Genomic DNA, 22,562 nt, shown 5'->3' on the forward strand with positions numbered 1-22,562 from the left:
TCAAATAAATAAATAGAATCTTAAAAAAAATAAAATTAAATTATAAAATTTCCAGTTGTGACAGGCGCCTGGTGGCTCAGTCGCTTACAGATCCGCCTTCGGCTCAGGTCATGATCCCAGGGTCCTGGGATCGAGTCCCCTGCCGGGCTCCCTGCTTGGCGGGGAGCCTGCTTCTCCCTCTCCTGCTGCCTCTGCTTGTGATCTCTCTGTCAAATAAATAAATAAATAAATAAAGGTTTTATTTATTTATTTATTTGACAGAGAGACACAGTGAGAGAGAGATCACAAGCAGGGGGAGTTGGGGAGGGAGAAGCAGGCTTCCCACTGAGCAGGGAGCCTGATGCGGGGCTCGATCCCAGGACCCTGGGATCATGACCTGAGCCGAAGGCAGACGCTTAACGACTGAGCCACCCAGGCGCCCCAATAAATAAAATCTTAAAAAAATAAAAAAAATAAAATTTCCAGTTGTGAAATGCAGCTAATGTGTGTAAGTTCTGATTTCTCTCTATGCCACTGCCCATGGTACTGTTTTCAGCTTGGACCAAGAATAATCCTGGCAACCACTCTGCATGTTACTCAGTAATGGGGTTTCAGGCACCCCAGTCCCAGTTCTTGTCCTCCATTAAATACACACCTTGGCACATCCAAGTTATTCCCGGAAGAGGAGTTGATGACAAAGTACATTTTAAATGAAAATAAACAAAAAGTAGAACAATGTAATTAAAATATGGAAACTAAAAGAATCAGCTGCTATAAAGCCTCTAACAATGTATGAACACTTTAAAACGCTATATGACTTTGGGCAATATATTTAAATTCACTTAGCCTCCATTTCTTTTTTTGTGAGGTAGGATTAGTAATACTTGCTATTGGGTGAATAATGAAAAGCACTAAAAATTAGTTAATAAAATGAATCCTGTGAATAAAACTTTTATATTCTTTATAAAAAGTGATATTGAAAAAAACCTCAACTTGCATTCACCAAGAAAAGAAAAGAAAGATTTACTTAGGGAAAACATTTTACTACGTGGGTAAATATTCATTGACACAATGACCAAATCTTAGAAGTAAGACAACCTATCTATCTGGAAAGAAATACAGATCTGGCAGGGAGGTGGTAAAAGGGAATACATAGATATGTGAGGCATCTATTTGGATTCTCAACACAAAGAAAGAACTATGAAACTCTGAGAAAAAAACTGCCAAGTACACTGGTTTCTAGCCCCCACAACACCCTCGATTCCCCCATAGGGCTCCAGTATTATCTTCGGGGGGGGGTTGTCAATGGCATTTTATTTGCCGATCTACTAGAATGTGCTGTGTCAAAGTACTACAGTTGAAATTGTAACCCGGGGCTTTCTGCAATCATTGCACTACCGAAATGAACCTTGGTATTCCCCTTTATAGCTAAGCAGATGATAATCTAGCAAGTAAATACTATAATATGTGATGGGAATTCAACATGAGCCTCCATCAGCCTTGGAATGATGGCAGATACTAACATTGGCAAACCTCTGTCACTTTTGAGCAAGCAGATTTTAGTTCTTACGTTCATTGATTTAAATTCTCTTCAGTTCTTCAAAGAGCATGTTAGATTACCTGGACTTGTGCTAAAGAAAACCCAAAAAGCTTATCATATGAATGAATTGTTCCACTGCTGGCCTGTGGCCCTGTTCTCCCAGGGACCTTTGAGTCTTTGCTTGTAACAGCCCCACGCAATGAAAAAACTGGATGAGTGACTCATATCCACATACCTGGCAGACAAATCACAGGCACTAATCTTCAATGTAAAAGAGTCTAAGTATCATTAGAATTTGACCAGATGCACAAAGTTCTACCATATTGACTAGTTAATTCAACAAAACAGCTTGTCCATCTGGTGAGATAGAATTTTTTAACTGAATTGATTGGGAGGACAGTTGATTCAATAAATGTCAACTAGTTCAATGATAGTCATAAAATCAAAGAATAAAAAAAGAATAATCATTTAAAAACAGGATCATTACCTAATTGAGTTGAAGTTAATATGGGATAATTAGTTGAGTTACACAAGTTTCTCTCTGTCTCTCTCCTCTCTTCAGGGATTGTACAGGATTATATCCTCTGAGGGGAAATGAAGGTATTGTTGGACTAGAAGTAATGTGTCCTTGGAAGTTTTTTCTTTGCAATTACAGTCGACCCCCGAACAATGTAGGAGTTAGAGGAACCAATCCCCTAGGCAGTACAAAATTCGGGTATAACTTTCGACTCCCCAAAAACTTAACTGCTAACAGCCTACTGTTGACTGGAAGCCTTACCAGTAAGATAAATAATCAGTTAATACATATTTTATATGTTATATGTATTATATACTGCATCCTTACAATCGACTGAACTAGAAAAAAGAAAATGTTAAGAAAATCATAAGAAAGGGAAAATACATTATAGTACTATACTGTAAAAAATCCACATATAAATGGAATAGATACTTGATCTATATTCCTACCAGCTGTCTCCCTACCAGATCTATGCGTGGTTGTGTCTTTCCAGATGGGTAGGTTATCTATTTCTGAGATTCAGCCATTGTAAATATAAATATATATTCATATAGTAAAATATTTCCCTTAAACAAACACTTTTATTCCTCTTTATGGCCTCAAGTTGAGTAGTCTCAATATCAATTTTAATAAATAAAAAATTTCATTCACAGAGCACATTTTCTTTATTAATTTTGCTGTTTTTATTATTTATTTAATTCTGTTCTCTCAATAACCTTTTGGGCAGATAGGGCAAGTATTAGTTCCTTTTTAAAACTAGTCTAGGGACGCCTGGGTGGCTCAGTCACTTAAGCATCTGCCTTCGGCTCAGGATACAATCCCAGGGTCCTGGGATCGAGTCCCACATCAGGCTCCTTGCTCAGCAAGGGGCCTGCTTCTCCCTCTGCTTGTGTTCTCTCTCTCTGACAAATAAATTTAAAAAATCTTTTAAAAATATAGAAATAAATAAAACTAGTCTATTTACACTAAATGGAGAGAACTTATTTCATGGGATTGCCTTCCCTCCACTCTTACGAATCCCTACACACCTGGGACAACACAATAGTTAATGGTGGTATTAGGATTAGAACCCAGGCCATACAGGTAATACTGTGCATATACCATGTATTAATCTACTCCCATTGGGATCTGGGGCAGCATCCCATCACCAAACACTTGAATATTTCTGCATTCGATATTACTAAATACAATAAATACAGATCATGAAGAGCATTGTATCCGTTCAGGTCAGGTGTTGCCAACAAATGGTTTTCAGAGTGTTTTGGATTTGGGAGTTGCAGGTAAGGGACTGTGGTTATGTATTCCTCTAGCCCTGGTGCTCTCCGCCACTATGTGAAGCAACTAACCATTAATATACAATGACTACTTGCACACCTTTTTTCTCTTACTCCAAGCCTCTCCTAGATGGCAAACCAATCTACTGGCAGTCAGCAGAGAGAACCATCAACCCCAAGTATGTTCTCTGTCACCTTCATTGTGCACAAGATTTAATTCTCTTCATTCTTTTACTACTAAGAGCTCAAATACACTACACAAAAGCACTTAATTTTTTCCCCATTTATTTATTTCTCCCTCAACTTCTTCTCTGGCTTCTTTCAGAATGGTCAAAGAGAGAGGAGGAGAAGTAAAAGGACAAGACCATATCACAGAAAAGTCAGGAAGAAAGAGTGTGTCAAAGAGGAGGGCAGGGTGCCCTATACTGTAAAATGATTCCAAGAGATTCAGGAGGGTGAGGACCAGGAAGCTGTGACTTTAACAACCAGAAATTCACTAGTGACTTTGAGGAAGCAGTTTCCTCCAGGTTATGGGAATGGATGCCAGAATATAAAGAGTTGGGAAGCAAGTGGATGGTGGTAAGGCCAAGATGCTGAATATAGACCTAATTTTTAATGAGCCAGGATCGATGTCCTTTAAAGGTCTCCAGAGTATCTATGAATTCCTTGTACTAGTTCCATTGCTTTCTTATTCTTCCATTAAAACCTGTTTTTCCTCAAGCACTGACAATAAAATACAGACAAAGCTAGTTCTTATTAAATTATCTTCTGTTTTCATTAAATTGCTGGCATCATAAGTTTGTCTTCTAATATTTTATATCATAAATGTATAATACTTAAGCTATATTATGGGTTAATATGCTCCTGTGAGCTGGCCTGAAGACTGTCTTACCATGTGTGGCATATATTTATATGGGGAACATCTTTCCTAAATTCCAAGGAATCGGCTAGAAAACTAAGAGCTTGAGCCATAGGAAATTGTCATTTTTGTAGATCAAAAATGATTACGTAGCAGGAATTTTATCTGATTCAACTTTGTAAGTTTTCAAATGCAACCATGATACAAACTGAATGTTGCCACAATCACTCATTGTTCACTAATTATGGTGGGCTATGAATTAATGGTTTAGGATGACAAAGTCCAGGGAGTCCAGGGAGTCCAGGGAGTGATTAAGACATTAGTCTTAATTGAACTTTTGCTAAACTTTGCATATAAGGACCACTTGTTCACTCTACCAAGACACCTGACAGTGGCACTTCTAGCTTGCCTGCCCATGGTGGCTAGTGTTCACCTTTGTTCTATGCCATGCCCAGGAGCTCACGTTCCACCCTTTCTAATGGTCTTGGTTATGACCTAGCCCTGTTGTTCTGGGAACCTACTTTCAGATTGGGTCAAAAGACATCAGACACTTGGGGAAAAAAACTAAGATCACTGTCTCTGGGTCTGAATAAATGTTTCCCTTCATCCAACACCCCACACCCATATTATTATTATATAATCACTAATTTTCAAAAAATATAAGTGACATCAAAGAGTAACTCTGGAAAAATTACTGCCCCCACTGTGTTATAATAAAGAAGAGACTAATGCTGTGCTTTATAGGTTGGTTCATATTCTGTACCCATAACTGATATAAAATTCTTTTTCAAACAATGCTATAAAAATGAAGGGCAAAAAAAATCAATAAATAACCACCAGAAACCATTCATTCATTCATTCATCCCCAAATTCCCTAAAATAAAAGGTATTCTTAGTAATAAGCTTAATCTTGTTATACATAATGAATGGGTCCCTTCTAAAATATTCCTCTGTTTACATTTCCTGAACCTAGCATGATATTTTACATGGAGTGGACATTCAATAAGTTCTTGAGGCAGAAAGGAAGGAGCAAAGGAAAGATAGTAGGAAAGAAGGGGGGAAATCTTCCTTGCATTTGCTTATGTAATGAAGATAACTAGACATGCAATATTTTTTATGAAGAAAAACAAGATGTAAAATGGGAAATAAAATATTATGTTAAGGGGCCCCATGAATTTGAAATAAGGACTGGGAATTTGGACTCTTGAGGGGTTTTTTACTCTTTTTGGTTCTTAACCTGTGTTCTCTCCCGTTCTTTGTTCCTTATCCAGAAATGATAAATGTGCATATTTCACTTGATGACGTTCATATCTGGAATCTGATCATGGATCATTTGAAACGCAGGAACTTACCTCATTCTTTTTTTTTTAAGATTTATTTTTTTGAAAGAGAAAGAGAGAGAGAATGAGCAGGGGTGGGGGCAGAGGGAGAGGGAGAGCGAGAATCCCAAGACTCCACGCTGAGGGGAGCCTAACAAGGAGCTCAATCCCAGAACCCCGAGATCATGACCTGAGCTGAAACCAAGAGTTGGCCACTCAACTGACTAAGCCACCCAGGTGCCCCTGCATTCTTTAATATAGTGATGTTTGGGGGCGCCTGGGTAGATCAATTGGTTGTGTCTGACTCTTGGCTTCAGCTCAGGTCATGATCTCATGGGTCATGGAATGGAGCCCCGCATTGGGCTCCAGGCTCAGCGGGGAGTCCGCTTGTCCCTCTCCCTCTGCTCCTCCTCCCACTCATAGTCTCTCTCAAATAAATAAATCTTAAAAAAATGATAGACTGATGTTTGTATTGGTTAGTCCTTGTGGAAAACATGGAAGGTGAAACTACACCAAAAAAAAAAAACCCCCCCCCACACACACACAAAAAAACCAACACAAAAGTCACTTTCATTTACATTTCTTCTATGAAACAAATCCAGATATCACCATCCCACCTAATTCTTTAAGTGACTTGTTTTTCAGATGCTTCTGTTTTTCCAGTTTCATCACAGTTTTGGTTAAGGACTTGGAGAGTGGAATGACAGCTATATTTCCACTTGCTTTACACCATTTTATTTCCAATACATATCACCTCACAGTGTGCTCCCTTGTGACACATTATGGGATCAGTAAATTAAAAATGAAAGGTGTGGTTGATGACTGACTGCTCTCTAATTACCCAGAGTGTTTGTCAAAGGCAGTAGGCAGAAGGCATAAACCCCATTTTGCTGTTATATTGACTGTCAAGTTTATAGCTCATTTCTGCTAGCATAGAAAACTTCCCCAATAAGGGAATCAATCCCCTCAGCATCAGGATAAACAGACAGTGAAGAAAATGATCTAGTGATCAAGCTGGTTCATCCCATGCTTTCAAAATAAGAAGCCTATCTGGGATGAGTGTTTCTCAACCTGTTGTCACCCCATTATTGAGACTTTTTAAACATCTTTTCCTAATAGCTCATCCACAAAATGTTAATACCATAGGTATACTTTTTATCTGTGTATGGACAGTGGTCCTTTGGAGGAGTATAAGCCATTGTAACATCTTAACTTTTTTTCTCCCCACTAAGAACAATTTCCATCATCTTGAGAATGCATGTCTTGGATTATGCTTGCTAGTACACACTGAATTCTGATGATGTTTCACCATTCTGTATGCAAAGCTACCCTATTCTGGAGTATTCAACTCAAGAAAATGTAAGATAGAAAATGGTTCTTTAGCAAATCATTATTATCAACTGAGAGAACAAATCTCCTTCCTCTCCTAAAAAGGAGGAAGCCCTAATAATATTAAAGAGCAATATGATTCCCAAGTCAAAATGGTGTCCAAATCAAAAATCTCACACCCACAATTTCAAACTCCTCCACCTACAGGGAGAGGGGCTGGCTTTGCTCTCAGAAAGGATAAGACTATGAGCTTGCAACAGTTACCATCTCATTTACTTGTTTATCAGCACACATTTATTGAGCTCTGTAGACTTTCAACTCTGTGAGGGCGGGGATCATGTTTGATTTTTGCTCACCACTGTAGAACAAAGGACAGAAAGAAGGAAGGGAGAAAGGAAGGAAAGAGAAAGACAGGGTACTATGCTAAGTGATTTGAACACCGCCTCCAAGAATATTATATGTAGTGTGAAGATACAGATATGTAAAAACAAAGTAAAATATTATAATAATTTTCATTAAAAAGATACATAGCTATGGTGAGGTTACAAATTAGTGGTTAATTCTATCTAGTTAGAGGTGGGGGGAAGTGAAATAGGTTACGAGAATGTTCAAGGAGACAGTGTATACAGATTTTTGTAGGCCCTTGGGGTACTCTTGGCTGTATAGTCTCCTTCCTCCATAAAAACACATTTAAATATAACATAACTGTGGTACAGCAAGATGAGTATAATTATCAGGGCAGTCTAGGAACACATAACTGGGAGGTCCAGCAAAGACCTCCAGGAGGGGCAAGATGTTTAAGTGAAAGAAAGGCTAAGGACAAGCTGAAAGAGTGGCTGAGAGACAGGGAACCGTGTAGAGAGAACAGCTTGTTCAAAGGCCTGGAAGTGAGAGATCTGTTATGACTAGATGAAAGAGAGAGAGAGATAAAGAGGAGCAGGGTGCGAGATTAGAGAGGAAGGTGGAGGTAAGACTGCAGCAGGTCCTGCCTATGTTTTAAAAGTCTGGCTTTATCCTAAAGATAATAAAAAGCCATTTAAAAGCATCTATGTTATGGGTGCCTGGGTGGCTCAGTTGGTTAAGCGACTGCCTTTGGCTCAGGTCAGGATCCTGGGGTCCTGGGATCGAGCCCCACATCGGGCTCCCCCTGCTCTGCGGGGAGCCTGCATCTCCCTCTGCCTGCCGCTCCCCCAGCTTGTGCTCTCTCTCTCTGTCAAATAAATAAATAAAGTCTTTTTTTTAAAAAAGCATCTATGTTAGGAACCAACAGGATCAAGTTTACATTTTGGATATTCATTCAAGCTACATTACAGCCAATGGGCTGGAGAGGGTATAGTGGATATTCTGGGGGTCCACCGGGCCCCCTCTTCAAGATCCATGTACCTATCCCCAGCTTCTGGAAACACTGGCTTTTGAAGGCTCACAGCTGATACATTCGATGGGAGTTGCCCCCAGCCACAGGGAACTACCTTTCCCAAGAGCAGACCCTCCCCCAGAGAGCACCCATGGCCATGACTGGCTAATGTGGAGATACAAAGGCCCAGGTACCTTATCTCAATCAGGGACAACCTCAGCTCCTAGGCTTCTGGAAGGATTGGCTAAAGCCTCTGTTGTAATCATGTTGCTGGTCACTTCTCCCTCTGCCTAATCCTACACTTATTAGTTTCCTATTGCAGCATAACACCTTACTGCAAACTCAGTGGCTTAAAAAAAGCACACATTTATCATCTCACAGTGTCCCTGGGTCAGGAGTCTGGGCACATCTTAACTGGGTCCTCTGCTCATGCTGCAATCAAAGTGTTGACCAGACGGCATTCTCATCTGGAGACAGTTTGGGGAAAAATCCACTTCCGAGCTCACTTTAGTTGTTGACAGATTTCATTTTCTTGTGGCTGAAGGACTGAGGACCTCAGCTTCTGGCTGGCTGTTGGCAGAAGCTGTCTTCAGTGCTGAGAGGCCACCAATAATTCCTAAAGTCTGCTCACAGTCTCTTTCATGTAGGCTTTCCAAACATGGCCATTTACTTAATCAAGCCAGCAAGGAGAGTCTCTAGAACAAGTCTGCTAGCAAGACAGACTCAGACATAATATAAAGTAATTGCAGGAGTAACATCTCTTCATCCTTGCTGTAGTCCATGCAGAAGCAAGTCAGAGGTCCCATCCTCACTCAAGGAGAGGGGTTACATAAAGGCATGAACATTAGGAAATAGCAGACATCTTAGAGTCTATTTGCCACACCTACCTTCCTCACTTCTTACAGGTGTATCTCCTGAGAGCACTCCCCAATAAACCTTCTGCCTGCAACTACCCATCTTGGAGTCTGTATCTGGGGAGCAACACTGGGGCAGTAAAGGGAGTTAGAAACTGTTGCTGTAACATCAACTATGGGTGATAGCAGTAGGAGACTGAGCAGCAAATTTTCTTTCTATTCATAAATGTATAATAATTTATTATTAGAGATTAGAATAGTCATGGCCTATCTGGAAATAAAATGAAGTCTACAAACTATAAGATGTCTTCAAGCAAGGATACACACAACAAAAATAATTCATTTCTAGGGTTGTAGAACAGATTACACATAACTAGTAAAAATTAGGCTTACTAATTTCCACAGTATGAAAATAAATCTCAGACCACAATCAGTCACATAATTAAAAAGAGATGATTAGCACTTTTATTAAATTCACGGAGATTGTACTTTTACAAATTGCAGAAATAGTCAACCAATAGGGCTGCCTTATTAGAGAATGATAGAGAATAAGTTAAGTATTGGTATGATAACAGGATCAAATTCCACCTTGTGTACTGACACTCCCACTTTCATCATTCATATCCCATTACAAACATTGTATTTTATTCTTCCTTAGTCATATACAGAGTGATATAAACAATATTCAAAAAGGATCCATTTTCAAAGATTTTTACACCATATTATGCATATTCTCCACTGGAAAAATATCTCTCCGTAGGTCTTCAAAGTGTGAAAAAATATATATTTCCGGAAATGTTTAATACTAATGCACTTTTAAACCAATAACTAAAGACACCGCATGACTACATTTACACATTGTGTTGTCAGAGAAATATTTTAGAATATTTTAAGTAGTCAACAGCTTACGATTCCAGTGGTCTTCATGGGTATAAATGACGGCCTTTTACTTTCATGCACATGCAAAATTTCTTAGAAAAGAAGAGTGGTGAAACAAAATAGATGATCTGCCCTTGATAATTTATAATGCTCAGCAGTTGCACAGAAACAAGTGTTGAGTTCCTAGGGGGAGCAAAACAGCAGCCCTTCAGAGAGGGGTAAGCCGCTCATCCTCTGTCATGAAGGCATCATTAATGTGCCCCCCCTTCATGTCCAGAGGATCGCAGGGGATGCCATTCTCAATTGTGATCATGTTTTCACACTTATCTTCAGTGTCATCCACTTCAGATGGTCCTTTGCTCTTCCTAAATGCACACAAAAAGAATGATTGGGGTCTAGAAGAAGAAAGCCTGGTCTTCTGTACAAACATGGAGGGCAAGAGAGGGAAGAGGAAACTTAGAATGGTGAAATAATTGATGGCATTCCATACTTCAAATAAACTACAAAGCTCATAAAGAGCTAATGAGGTGAAAAGTTGCTACAAGATAAGAAATCTACATGGATGGGGCTCATCAATGGATACCCAACCATTGAGTAAGAGATGATTTGGGAACAGAGTATTCACACAGTCTCAGTCTATCACCCCCACAAGCAATGTACTGATTATAGAGATATTTGTATTTTGTCAAGGAAGAAATCTGGTGAACATCACCAAAAATGAGACAAATTGACAAGTGCCTCCAGATATGATGCACTGAGATTTTATCTATAAAATTCTGTGTTCTGTGTTCCTACCCCGCCTCATCACCAATTTTTTTTTTTTTTACCTGAATCTCTCAGGAGGAAGTAATCAGACAAGTCCAAATTTTAAAATATTTTTTTTGGTGGGCAATACACCCATATAAATTTTAAAATATTTTATAAAATAGCTGATCTGGACTCAGCACAGAGTAGGCACTCAAGTGATGTGCTTAGAGTTGGATGGACAGACATGGATGGACACGGATAGTTGGCTAGCTAGTTAGACAGACGGATGGATCAATAAATGTAGATCAATGGCTGGTTGGCTGGATGATAAATTAATGGATGGATGGACTAATGCTGCAGGCAAAGTTACTTAGACAGTAGCCCAAGGTAGATCTTGAATAGGATCCACCACAGAAAGAGAAAGAAAGAAAAGAAAAGAAAAGAGAAGGGAAGGGAAGAGAAGGGAGAATATATACACACATAATATTTCTTTTTTTTTTTACACACATAATATTTCTTGTATCTCTTGTATTCTTGCTTTTCCAAATGAATGGAGGAAAATATTTGTTTTCCTACCTTGGGAATTAGGAGTTAGTATAGATTTTGCCAGGCTTAGCTGATGGTTTATTAGATAATTCCAAACAGCTGAGGTTCATAAAGAAAGGTAAAGTATCATTCCAATACTGTAGATTCCACTGTCATCACTTGAAAATATTTTGCTATTAAATATGCCACTGTCAGGTGTCACAATTTATCACTACAGGCCTAATGCTACGTTAGAAGTTGGGGGGTCCTAGTCCCAGAGACCTAGGAATGGATAAGCTGCTGTGTTTTTCCATCCTCAGGGTAAAGACACTGTACTGGCCATTCTAAGCTTCAGCCATCAGCAATTAGGGCAGGTTGGGGTGAGCACAAAGTTTCATGTGATGAGGAGGTCCAACAGCCAGGTGAAATCACCTACCAGAGGACCAGAATACTTTGCCCCCTCTCTTGTGGACGGGAGTATTGTTACTTTCCATGTCCTCCAAAAGGTAAAAGCAGTCGACATTCTATAACCATCAATCATATCATTTCCATTCATAGTACCCAACATTCATTGAATAACTATGTTTTGAGTTACTACTATGTGTTCAAACAGACAGTCCTTGTCTTAAAATGAAAAGAAAGGACTTAATAAAAGGGGAAAACTCCAAATTTCACTCATCCTCCCTCCCCATTTTTATGGATTATAAAAAAGAGCAGTGATGTTTCAGTAGGGATGAAGCCCCAGTAGTAACAAATGGATATTTATAAATTATCATCAAAAAATGTCTAGTTCGTGCAATTTCCCCCACACTCACTCCTCACTGGTCTTGGAGTGAATAAGAATTCTCCACAACAATAAACAGATTTTAAACAGTCAAATCTTACTCTAAAATATATATATTGTGTATATAAGTATGAAACTCATATTACAAAAATCTTAGTGGAGGGAGCATTCTAAAGCAGGTGGTAATGCAATGGGAGTCTTAGAAATAGACACCAGCTCCTTCAGTTAAAAAAGTGTTTTTACCAGGGCACCTGGGTGGCTCAGTCGGTTAAGCGTCTGCCTTCGGCTCAGGTCATGATCCCAGGGTCCTGGGATCAAGCCCCACATCGGGCTCCCTGCCCTGCGGGAAGCCTGCTTCTCCCTCTCCCGGTCCCCCTGCTTGTGTTCCTGCTCTCGCTATCTCTCTCTGTCAAATAAATAAATAAAATCTTTTAAAAAAAAGTGTTTTTACCAAGTTAGATGAAAAATCACAGGGAGGTGGACACATGCAGATCACTGCAAGGAATCTCACTTTCCCCTCCCAACCATAAAGGAGAACTAATCCATTAGGTCTCACAAAGGAATGGGGAAGAACTAAAAAGAAAGATGCAAACAGACGGGGACAAGTTTGTCTTCTTTAGAAGAAGGATTTCTCAACCAAAAAGATTCTGAGCAAAATGGCTGTGGAAATGCATCTAATGGAGCTGTGCCAGTGCTTTTGTGACCTTAGATCCAGTTGTTCAGAGTCTTGGCATTACAAACTGCAGTGTCAGTAACGTGCTGGCTGGACACAATAAGCGGCTCGAAGGTTATCTAACAGTAATACGGCACTTGGTCACATTTCATAGTGTGCACTGTAATAAACTGATTCACTACCTCTGCACTGCTCTTACTAACAATAATAAAACTTAACTATCTTTCTGGATCATTCTGATTTGATGTTCTGCTTAAAACATGAATTCTTTTTCCTGAAAAATAAAATTGAGTGTTAATGACTTCCTCTGTTCTTGCAATGTCCGGTGGTTTAGGAAGAAGATTTTTTTTAAAAAGTAACTAAAATACCTGAAACTAGTTCTTAAAAACCTTGAGAGTACATACTTCTCATAAGTCCAGAGAGAAGAGCGGCAAAAGAGGGGACCAAAAAAAAAGATCAGGTTACCCTCAGAGCTAAGGGGTGTTGAGGAGCAGGGTTTGCTCAAGATAAAGTAGTGGTGGGGCGTCTGGGTGGTTCAGGTGGTTAGGCATCTGCCTTCTGCTCAGGTTGTGGTCCCAGGGTTCCTGGGATTGAGCCCCGAGTCGGGCTCCCTGCTCAGGGAGCCTGCTTCTCCCTCTCTCTCTGCTGCACCCCCTGCTCATGCTCTCACTCACTCAAATAAATAAATAAATAAATAAATAAATAAATAAATAAATAAATAAATAAAATCTTTTTAAAAGAAAGATAAGAGGCACCTGGGTGGCTCAGTCATTAAGCATCTGCCTTCAGCTCAGGTCATGATCCCAGGGTCCTGGGATCGAGCCCCCATTAGGCTCCCTGCTCAGAGGGAAGCCTGCTTCCCCCCTCCCACTCCCTCTGCTTGTGTTCCCTTTCTTGCTGTGTCTCTGTCAAATAAATAAATAAAATCTTTCAAAAAAAAAAAGATAAAGTAGTGGTGGCTGAAAGCACAAAGAATATTTCTGTCTCCCTTCAAACTAGATAGGGCTGAAGAGCCAAGGCCCAAGAATAGCCAGAAAAACAACAAAGGATAGACAAATATGATTTTGAAACAGAACAGAATTAATTATTGGCGAATGAGAACTATCCTCATAATCAGTATGGATGATTCCTGGGGAAAATGTCAGTGTTACTGGAATGATTTCAGTGGGCATTGCAGTCCAGTCAGATTGATAGGCTTTAGGATCCAGCCTATCTGGTTTTAAATACAGTTACTACTAACTTTCTGACCATGTGACTAGAGGCAGGTTGCTTTATGTCTGCTGTGTGGTAGTGATAATAATAGTAATTAGTGGGGCGCCTGGGTGGCTCAGTCATTAAGCGTCTGCCTTCGGCTCAGGTCATGATCTCAGGGTCCTGGGTTCGAGCCCCGCATCAGGCTCCCTGCTCCGCGGGAAGCCTGCTTTCTCCCTCTCCCACTCCCACTCCCCCTGCTTGTGTTCCCTCTCTAGCTGTGTCTCTCTCTGTCAAATAAATAAATAAAATCTTTAAAAATAATAATAATGATGATGATAATTAGTAACTACTACATGACAGAAACCAGACTAAGTGCTTTTTTTCTCATTTAGTTCCTATTTATCTCATTTAATCATCTCATTTAATTCCTATTGCAATATTATAAAGATTTTATTATTATCCCTGCTTTTCTTTCTTTTTTTTTTAAAGACTTTATTTATTTATTTGAGAGAGAGAGCACAGAGGGAGAGTGAGAGGGAGAAGCAGACTCCCGACTGAGCAGAGAGCCCGGGAGGCTTGATCCCAAGACCCTGAGATCATGACCTAAGCCGAAGGCAGACGCTTAAGCAACTGAGCCCCTTATTATCCCTGTTTTTCAAATGAAGGAGCTAAGACTCAACTATGTAGAGCAGCTTATCTTTGAGAATGGAACAAGATTGGTGAAACCAGTGGACCTAGAACTCTACTTAATCTCCCCAGGCTTCACTCAAAACACATATTTGATTCCTATTGAGTATGAACATTTAAGAACAGCAAAGGAAAACAATTAGCTCTAACATTTCTGATTTTATTTACACATCTATTTTTGAGACTTAATTAAAACTTTGTAAGAATGTGAAATTTCAGTATATGTAAATGTTGGCTGAGCCCCATCCCCTTGTTTGAAAAGCAGTATTTGTAGAAATCTAAATGTATTTCTGCTTACTACTGACCTTATGGGAATAGAATTATAACCAGAAATAAACCAAGTGAATTTACTAATGACTCTGCTCAACTGTGAGCATTAGCTAGGATTCTATGTCCTGAGTCCTTAACCTGGCTTTGTTACCAAGTGCAAGACTATAATCTCCTTGTAGGCAGGGACCATCCACGTTATCTGTGTATGTATCTTCCCTGATAAATACTAGAGCTCCCATCACAGAATGGATGGTCAATAAAGGAATAAGGTATTTTTTACCTCTTTGGGCCTTGGCTTCTGGAGAGCTTAATTTAGAGCACTTTCCAGTGTATAAAGCACTTGTGTGTATTCTCTAACTTTGTCTTCTCATCATCATAACTATTTTTTTTAAAAGATTTTATTTATTTATTTGACAGAGAGAGACACAGCGAGAGAGGGAACACAAGCAGGGGGAGTGGGAGAGGGAGAAGCAGGCTCCCCGCGGAGCAGGGAGCCCGATGCAGGGCTCGATCCCAGGACCCTGGGATCATGACCTGAGCGGAAGGCAGACGCTTAACGACTGAGCCACCCAGGCGCCCCCATCATCATAATTATTTAAGAAAATATTATCCTCATTTTCCATATGTGACCGGCTCAAGATCACCCAGATAATAAGCACCAGAGCCTGAGACTGGAACCCAAAACCAAGAGTATCAATCCAGTGATTTTTCTACTAAAACACACATCACACCAACTGCATCACCGTTGTCATTGTCACATCACCATGGCCATCACAACCATTGCTATCGTCATCATTATCATCATCATAAAGCTGAACAGAGAACTAAAACATCTACTTGTGGGCCAGCACTAGACACAGATCTAGTACGGACATCATTGTGGAGTACATGCATTTCATCTTGGGTACCTGCCCACCTACCCAGCTGCCTAATTGTTTCCCAAAAGTAAAAAAAAAAAAATCATTTTGAAGCTTTTTTTCCTTCAACAAGTCTCTCATTTCCACAAACTGCTATTCTCAACTAGATGGTAATAGCAAAGCAACTTCCTCAAATTATTTCACAAGGAGGTGGCATTTGTAATGGTGTGCTGAAGCTGGCTGGTATAGGATTGCGACAGGTGATTGTTAAATATTCAGAAATTTCATACCTGATAAGAAATCAACAAATGCTACAAATTGGGATTTTTTTTTTTACAAAGCTGGTTAACCAGTTCACCACTATTATAGTAAACAGTAACCCTAATAAGATCATTTGCTTTTTAACATATGTGTTTGTTAACTAATAAAATCCCAAACAATGAGCCATTGAACCGGAAAATTTTTTATAGTATCGTGACAATTTCTGGATGAAAACGAGATCTCTTTTCAGTATCTCTTAGTCACAGAAATGGGTTAAGCTGATCTTGGATAATAATACTGTTTATTTAGTGCATGCTAGGTACTTTATACACATTTATCTCATCCAATCTTCATGGAAGCCCTGTGAGATATTATCTTCTTCCTACAGATGGAGAAACAGTCCCATGGAAATTGGATGACTCGACCAAGGTCATTTAGTCAAATGGTACTAAAGGGTACAGCTAGTGTTTGAGTTCACTAGCTTGGCCCCCAGTGACTGTATACTTTACAGCCAGCAGCTATGAACAATCAATGTAATGCTGTTACTGAAACAGGTAAAAGAATTGTTAAGGCTTTCCTTGAGAAATTTCCTCAACAGTAAGTTTAAATATGCATATGTCGTAGATGACAGTGGCACTCTTCTCCACAGAAGCAAAATGGTAACTGAGATGACCCTGCAGTCTCTCCTGGCCTTCTAAATGTAAGATTTTGTATAATGCAAACTATGTTTGTTAATATCTAATGTATGGATTGAATTGTTGAGCAAGTCTTTGTCTTCCTCAGGACTAAAGGCATTGGAGGCAACTCCTGCCTTTTCCATGATTAGAAAGGGCTTTCATCACCATTACCAGGGCTCTCCCCACACCAGACTGTACCCTCTCCACACCTTCGAAGCAATACTTTGCTCAAGAGAAGCCCACCACAGATTGTATCTAACTTAAAACACAACAAATCAATTTATCTTCAGAAGGTTGTCATAACTGTCCTGACTCTATTTGCCAATTAGTGATGCTCTCCAGGTTTACGCAAGAGATTTGTCTGTCTGTTTCCCTAGTCTGAACACAAAATAAATTTGCGAAGGCAAGGTTGTGACAACAGCCTCATTTCTCCTGGGCAACAGATTATGATGCTACACACCCAATTATTATATTACCGCAGAACCTGCTCAGCAGGAAAGAGATAGCACAAGCTGGAAGACCAGCAAATGGCAGGATAATAAAATAACAGTAACAGCTAACACTTACTGAGCACTCACCATGGGCCAGGAACCACTCTAAGCACGCCACAGCATTAACTCTTTTTATCCCACCAAGTTCATTATTTCTGGTATACCTCACTGTCACTCTAGCAAAGTTATCTCTGCACAGGCAAGAAAGAAAGATTTAACCAATTCGACACTAGCACCACAAACCATATTCTTCTGAGCTTGGGTTCCCTGACTCATTGCCTGTGCTTCCTGATATGCACATAGTTAATGGGTTACATACAAGAGCAGAATCCAGGATACAAATACTTTGAATCTAAGCAGTATGTCTCACCGTCCATCCTTCTAACTCCTACAGTATACTGTGCTAGTGAGAAAACTGGGAACCAAGGAGATGAAGTGAATTCACAGAGGTTATGATAGTTAGAAATCATAGAATCACAGAATTCTAGGATTAATACGGAACTTAAAAATATTAAACATAAGTAGTCAAATATTGCAAGGGAATCTTCCTTAATATTAAAAAAACTGAAAACAAAACAAACTGACAACTTGTACCAAGGCTCTCTGCATTGCATGTCATGCCAAGATGAAGAAAATCAAACAACTTGATTTTAATCTTTGAGTTTAAGTTGGGGACTAGACATAAATCTCATTTATTCCAGAGCATTTCACTTATCATTTGTGAAAAAAAGTTATAAAGGCCAACATTTGAAATGATTCCCTTCTGCTAGTAACTAGAGTGAGACATGTGGAAAGTAGTAAACCTCCAGAGAAACATTTAGTTGGACCCACACTTGGCCAAACTCATCCCACATGTCTGTGTGGGCATCGATCCTTTTGAAAACCAATGCATGTCCCTGTGATTCCCACTTACCAGAATTCTTCTTCCTTGGTATCAGATGAGAAGGTTTTTAGAAGAATCAAATTGTCTAGTGAAGAGTAAGGACTCTCTCCACTTCCCCTCTGGATCAGAGGTACTGATAAAATTATTTTCTCCTTTCATCATGCTGAGAAATCCTATCCTCCTCTCCTCCTGTCCCACTACCTTAGTAACTTTCCCATTGGTCTGAAATTCTCCCTTGAAGAATTGCAATAATTTAGACAGCAAAGTTTGTAGGTGCCCCAGAATCCAGGTAAAGGAACTCTGGTAGTAGGAATCTCTAAGTTGGAAGCTCTCAAACTAAGTTAATTAGAATAACCTGGATATTCATTAAAATGCATCCCCATCACAGATTTTATTTAGAAAGTCTGCAGTAGGGCAAAGGCACCTACATGTTAAACAAGTGTTCTGGGTGATTCTGATGCAAGGTGTTGATTCAAAGTTCACTTTGAGGAACATGGTTCCATATAATACTATAGGCACCAGAGGGACAAGCAGTTGTTGAAAGGAGGGAAGTATAGAAGCACAAGAGTATCTGGGACAAGATGGCGGCTATAGGCACTGGGCCAAGAAAAAGCAAGCCAAGCTGAGGATGCATGGAAAAAACTGTGGAACTGCTAGCATTTGGAGGTAGAGGACTATTAAAAATTAACTCTGCCTACCCAAAAAGTCTGCTTAGCTTTGTATATCCAACTTACAAAAGCATAATACAGATATTAAAATCAATTCTTGATATGAAATATTCATATGGTGTAGAATAAGGAAAAAGGTAGTAATGGAAGGAGTCATAGTTAGTAAGGGACACTGGACTCTAAAAAGTCTCTAAACACAAGAGCCTAAGTGATATTCCGATAATCACCAATATTTTCAAAGTTTCAGATTTAAGGCATTATCTTCAGCTTGGGGAAAATCCTCTCCTTATTTTTCCAAGTCATGAGGAAATAGGAAAATCCTCCCTAAATCACTCTGTATCTTACCTTCTACGTTGCCGGATTCCTGACAAAATCAAGAGCAGGACTGCCACTATGACGATGCAAAATATCACACTGAATATAATAATCCAGATGGGTACAGATGGGTCAGTTGGTGGTGCAAGAGTGGAAGGAATTTTTAAAAATTCCAGGGTCTGGTCATTCAAAAAGAAGGCATTGTTGATCCGGTTCCTATTCATTCTACAGTATGATGATTAAAAACAAACAAGAGAGAAAAAAAAATTAGAAACAGAAGGTACAGACCTATCTCTCCATGATTACAATTATCTCTAGAAACAGAGCATCCCTGTAGCAAGAGACCTCAGTTTGACTAGACAGTTTGACGGGGGCAATCATGCTTTGGTACCCTTTTCGAGGCAGTGCTGGCTGCTACTGAAAGGCTCGCCTACTGCCCTCCATAGCTGGGAATGTCCTAGAAGTAACCAGAACTCCTGAGCTTCAAGCTCTGTCCACCATGTTTTATTTCCAGAAAAGTAGCATCTAGATTAAGATGACACAACTCTATTTAAGGTGGCTTACACAAATACCAACAGCCAGAAGAGGGAAAATTGTGTGGGTGAGAAACATAAGAAGACAAGAAAACCGGGAATAAAAAAGAAAACATGAAGCCAGGAGCAGCTGCAAATCCAACAAATTGATTTTTTTTTCATTAATTCAAAAAACCTTTGCTGAAAACTTACCAAGTACCAGATATGATGCTAAGTGCTAGAGATACGAAGTGAAATGAAACTACCAAAGCGCTTATAGTCTAGTGCAGTCTGGAAGGATGGCACTTCAGTCCCTCCACAATCCCAGCACAGTGCAAGATGTTCCATGACAGAGCTTAAGTATGACCACGATGGGAGACAGGGGATGGCCAAGAACATCATAGCAAGAAGTCAGGACTGCTTTCCTGAGAAAGCAACTTTTGAACTTTTGAATTCTTGTTTAGGAATTCTTGAGACCAAAGTGTATAGTGAGCACAGGATTGGAGACAAGGGTATAGTAGATTTGTTCAGGAAACTACAAGTTTCGTACAACTAAAGTCACTGGCGTTTGAGAAGTCCAAAACTCTAGAAAAATATCCAGGTAAATGAGTTACTCTTCCCCGGGGAAAATCTGCATTTTTGGTGGTGGCAGCAATTAGGGAGGGGTTGATAGTGAAGACTTACTTGACTGAAAAGAAATTAAGTGAATTTCTAACTGGAATTTGCAAACTAGATGAGGAGATTTCTTGGGGATATTGTATGGCCTTGACTGAATTCACACTAGACAAGCTGACTTCATCTGCCTCTAGAGCAGCAATGGAAAATACATATATAATGTGAGCTTCATGTGTAACTTCAAATTCTCTAGGAGGTGCATTTTAAGAAAAAGTAAAAAGAAACAGGTGGAATTATTTTAAATTTTTTAAGTAGGCTCTACACCCAACATGGGGCTTGAACTTATGGCCCTAAGATCAAGAGTCACATGGTCTACTGACCAAGCCAGCCAGGTACCCCAAAACTATTTTAATAATTTTTTTGCCCAATATATCCAGAAAAATATAATTTCAATGTCATCAATATTGAGTTGGTTCACATTTTATTTTGTACTCAATCTTTGAAATTTGATGTGTACTTTACACTTAGGGTGTATCTAATCTTGGACTAGCTATATTTCAAGTGCTCAATAGTCACATATGGGGGCTGACTACCATCCTGGACAGTGTAGGTCTTGAACCTGACCGTAACGGCTTGAGAATCTCTGCAGATCAGCACTAGGCTATCAGGAGAGACCTCCTTTAGCAAATAAAAATCAGTGAGGCATGATTATTCACGAATGTGAAAAAGAATCCCAGCCAGATAATCTATAGCAGGGGATAATTCCAATGTAATTTTTTTATCATAATACCCTCCAGTTCCATCCATGTCATTGCGAATGGCAAGATTTCATTCTTTTTGATGGCTGAGTAATATTCTAGTGTGTGTGTGTGTGTGTGTGTGTGCGCACGCGTGCACGTGCACATGTGCGCACACATCTTCTTTATCCATGGACATCTGGGCTCTTTCCATAGTTTGGCTATTGTCAAACTATGGAAAGTTTCCTTTTTCCATAACCTATCATTGATAATCTGGGAACACAAACCTCTCTACAAAATAATGAACCCCACTACCAAGGTATAGCTCAGAGTAAAATGAGATGTTGCTCTGTATTCTCATTCTATCTACCTGGTTAGTGAACACTTTGCTGTTCTTTTGCCTCTCTGGCTGATTAGAAGTTCTAGATCAGTACAGACTAAATCTCCAACCACCACTGAAATCCCCCATAGGTGTCAACAACATGGATATCTTCTAGCCAAGATTGGCCTGATAAGGCCAGGCCCTCACAACAGAGCTAAAACAGACATCTTAGAACTGGTGGGTCATTCCCTCAAGTAACCCCATAGGTGTGGACACTCTGGGGGAGAGGAAAAAACACCACTGGATGTGATGGCAGATGCCTGGGTTCAAGTCCTCACTCTTCATTTTTCTAGTGTGGTGGCCTCAGCAAATCAGTCTCCCTGAGTCTCAATTCCCTCATTTATAAACCAGGGATAATAATAATCACTCAGGGGCACCTGGGTGGCTTAGTCAGTAAAGCGTGTGCCTTCAGCTCAGGTCATGATCCCGGATTCCTGGGATTAAGCCCCACATAGGGCTCCCTGCTCAGCAGGGAGTCTGCTTCTCCCTCTGTCCCTCACCTCTTTCTCTTTCACTCAAAAAAAAAAATAAAATCTTTAAAAAAATAATTACTCAAAAGTGATTGGCACTGACATTAAATGCCACAGATGTGCAGGAACACACTTTATGAAGCAGAAAGGGTTATGCAAATATTAAGTGGAACTAGCATTATTTTGCCCAACTCCGCAGATTCTTCAGCCTTGAAATTTCCTATTACCTGTCCTCTAGATGCTGTCCCCTTGCTTTTCATGCTATCCTTCTTTCTTGGTATCGTTCCCTTTATTTTCATACAATACTGATGAGACCTATCCCTAACATAAATTCTCATTCTCTCAGCCATCCTCACCCCCTAAGTAGCTTCTGCTGCCAGGACCTTTGACAGAGACATTTTGTTGTGGACATATTCACCTATATCCTCCGCCTCTTCCCCCAACACTCACTCTTCTCCCTCACATTAATGGAAGCCTGCTTTCACCGCAGTGCCTTCATTTCCTTGTAGCCCTCCCAGATCATGGGGGAGGGCTTAAATAAAATTCCTTTCCATGTGAAATACAATGTTCTTAATTCTTATTCCCTAAGTGGTGGGTCTTAACAATATTTTTTAGTGGCAAAAGCACAGGAACAATGTAGTTCAAACCTTCTTGTTAAAGCAGATTAAATCATTTCCCACTATATAGATCCTCAAGGCCTTTGCTTTGGCAAGGGAAATGGATTATTGTTCACACAAAAACCTTTGGCATTAATTATATACTCATTATCTTAAATGTTAATATTTTACAGAGAGCAAATGAGTTCTTATACTAGATATTTCTCCTTGGTAAAGAGAATAATGTGCATTTCAGTAACTTGTAAGTCTGTTGTAAGGGGAGTTACTTTGTTTCATTCTTTCTTTTTCCAGAA

The 22,562-nt window shown here is 39.7% G+C and overlaps 1 protein-coding gene across 1 annotated transcript in view; it reads right to left on the reverse strand.

The window, feature by feature from the left end:
• Positions 1-9,488: 9,488 nt before the first annotated feature.
• Positions 9,489-22,562, reverse strand: part of CLTRN (collectrin, amino acid transport regulator) — a 32,318-nt gene continuing 19,244 nt past the window's right edge. Inside the window, exons 5-6 of the mRNA XM_034999978.1 lie at positions 18,967-19,161; positions 9,489-10,269 (exon numbers count right to left, since the gene is read on the reverse strand). Of these exons, the coding sequence (XP_034855869.1) occupies positions 10,113-10,269; positions 18,967-19,161 (352 nt within the window). The 3' untranslated portion in view covers positions 9,489-10,112. The remainder of the gene's footprint in view (positions 10,270-18,966; positions 19,162-22,562) is intronic.

The sequence above is a fragment of the Mirounga leonina genome, unplaced genomic scaffold (assembly GCF_011800145.1).
Source record: "Mirounga leonina isolate KUSES-001 unplaced genomic scaffold, KU_Mleo_1.0 Mir_101595, whole genome shotgun sequence".
Taxonomy (NCBI): Eukaryota; Metazoa; Chordata; class Mammalia; order Carnivora; family Phocidae; genus Mirounga; species Mirounga leonina.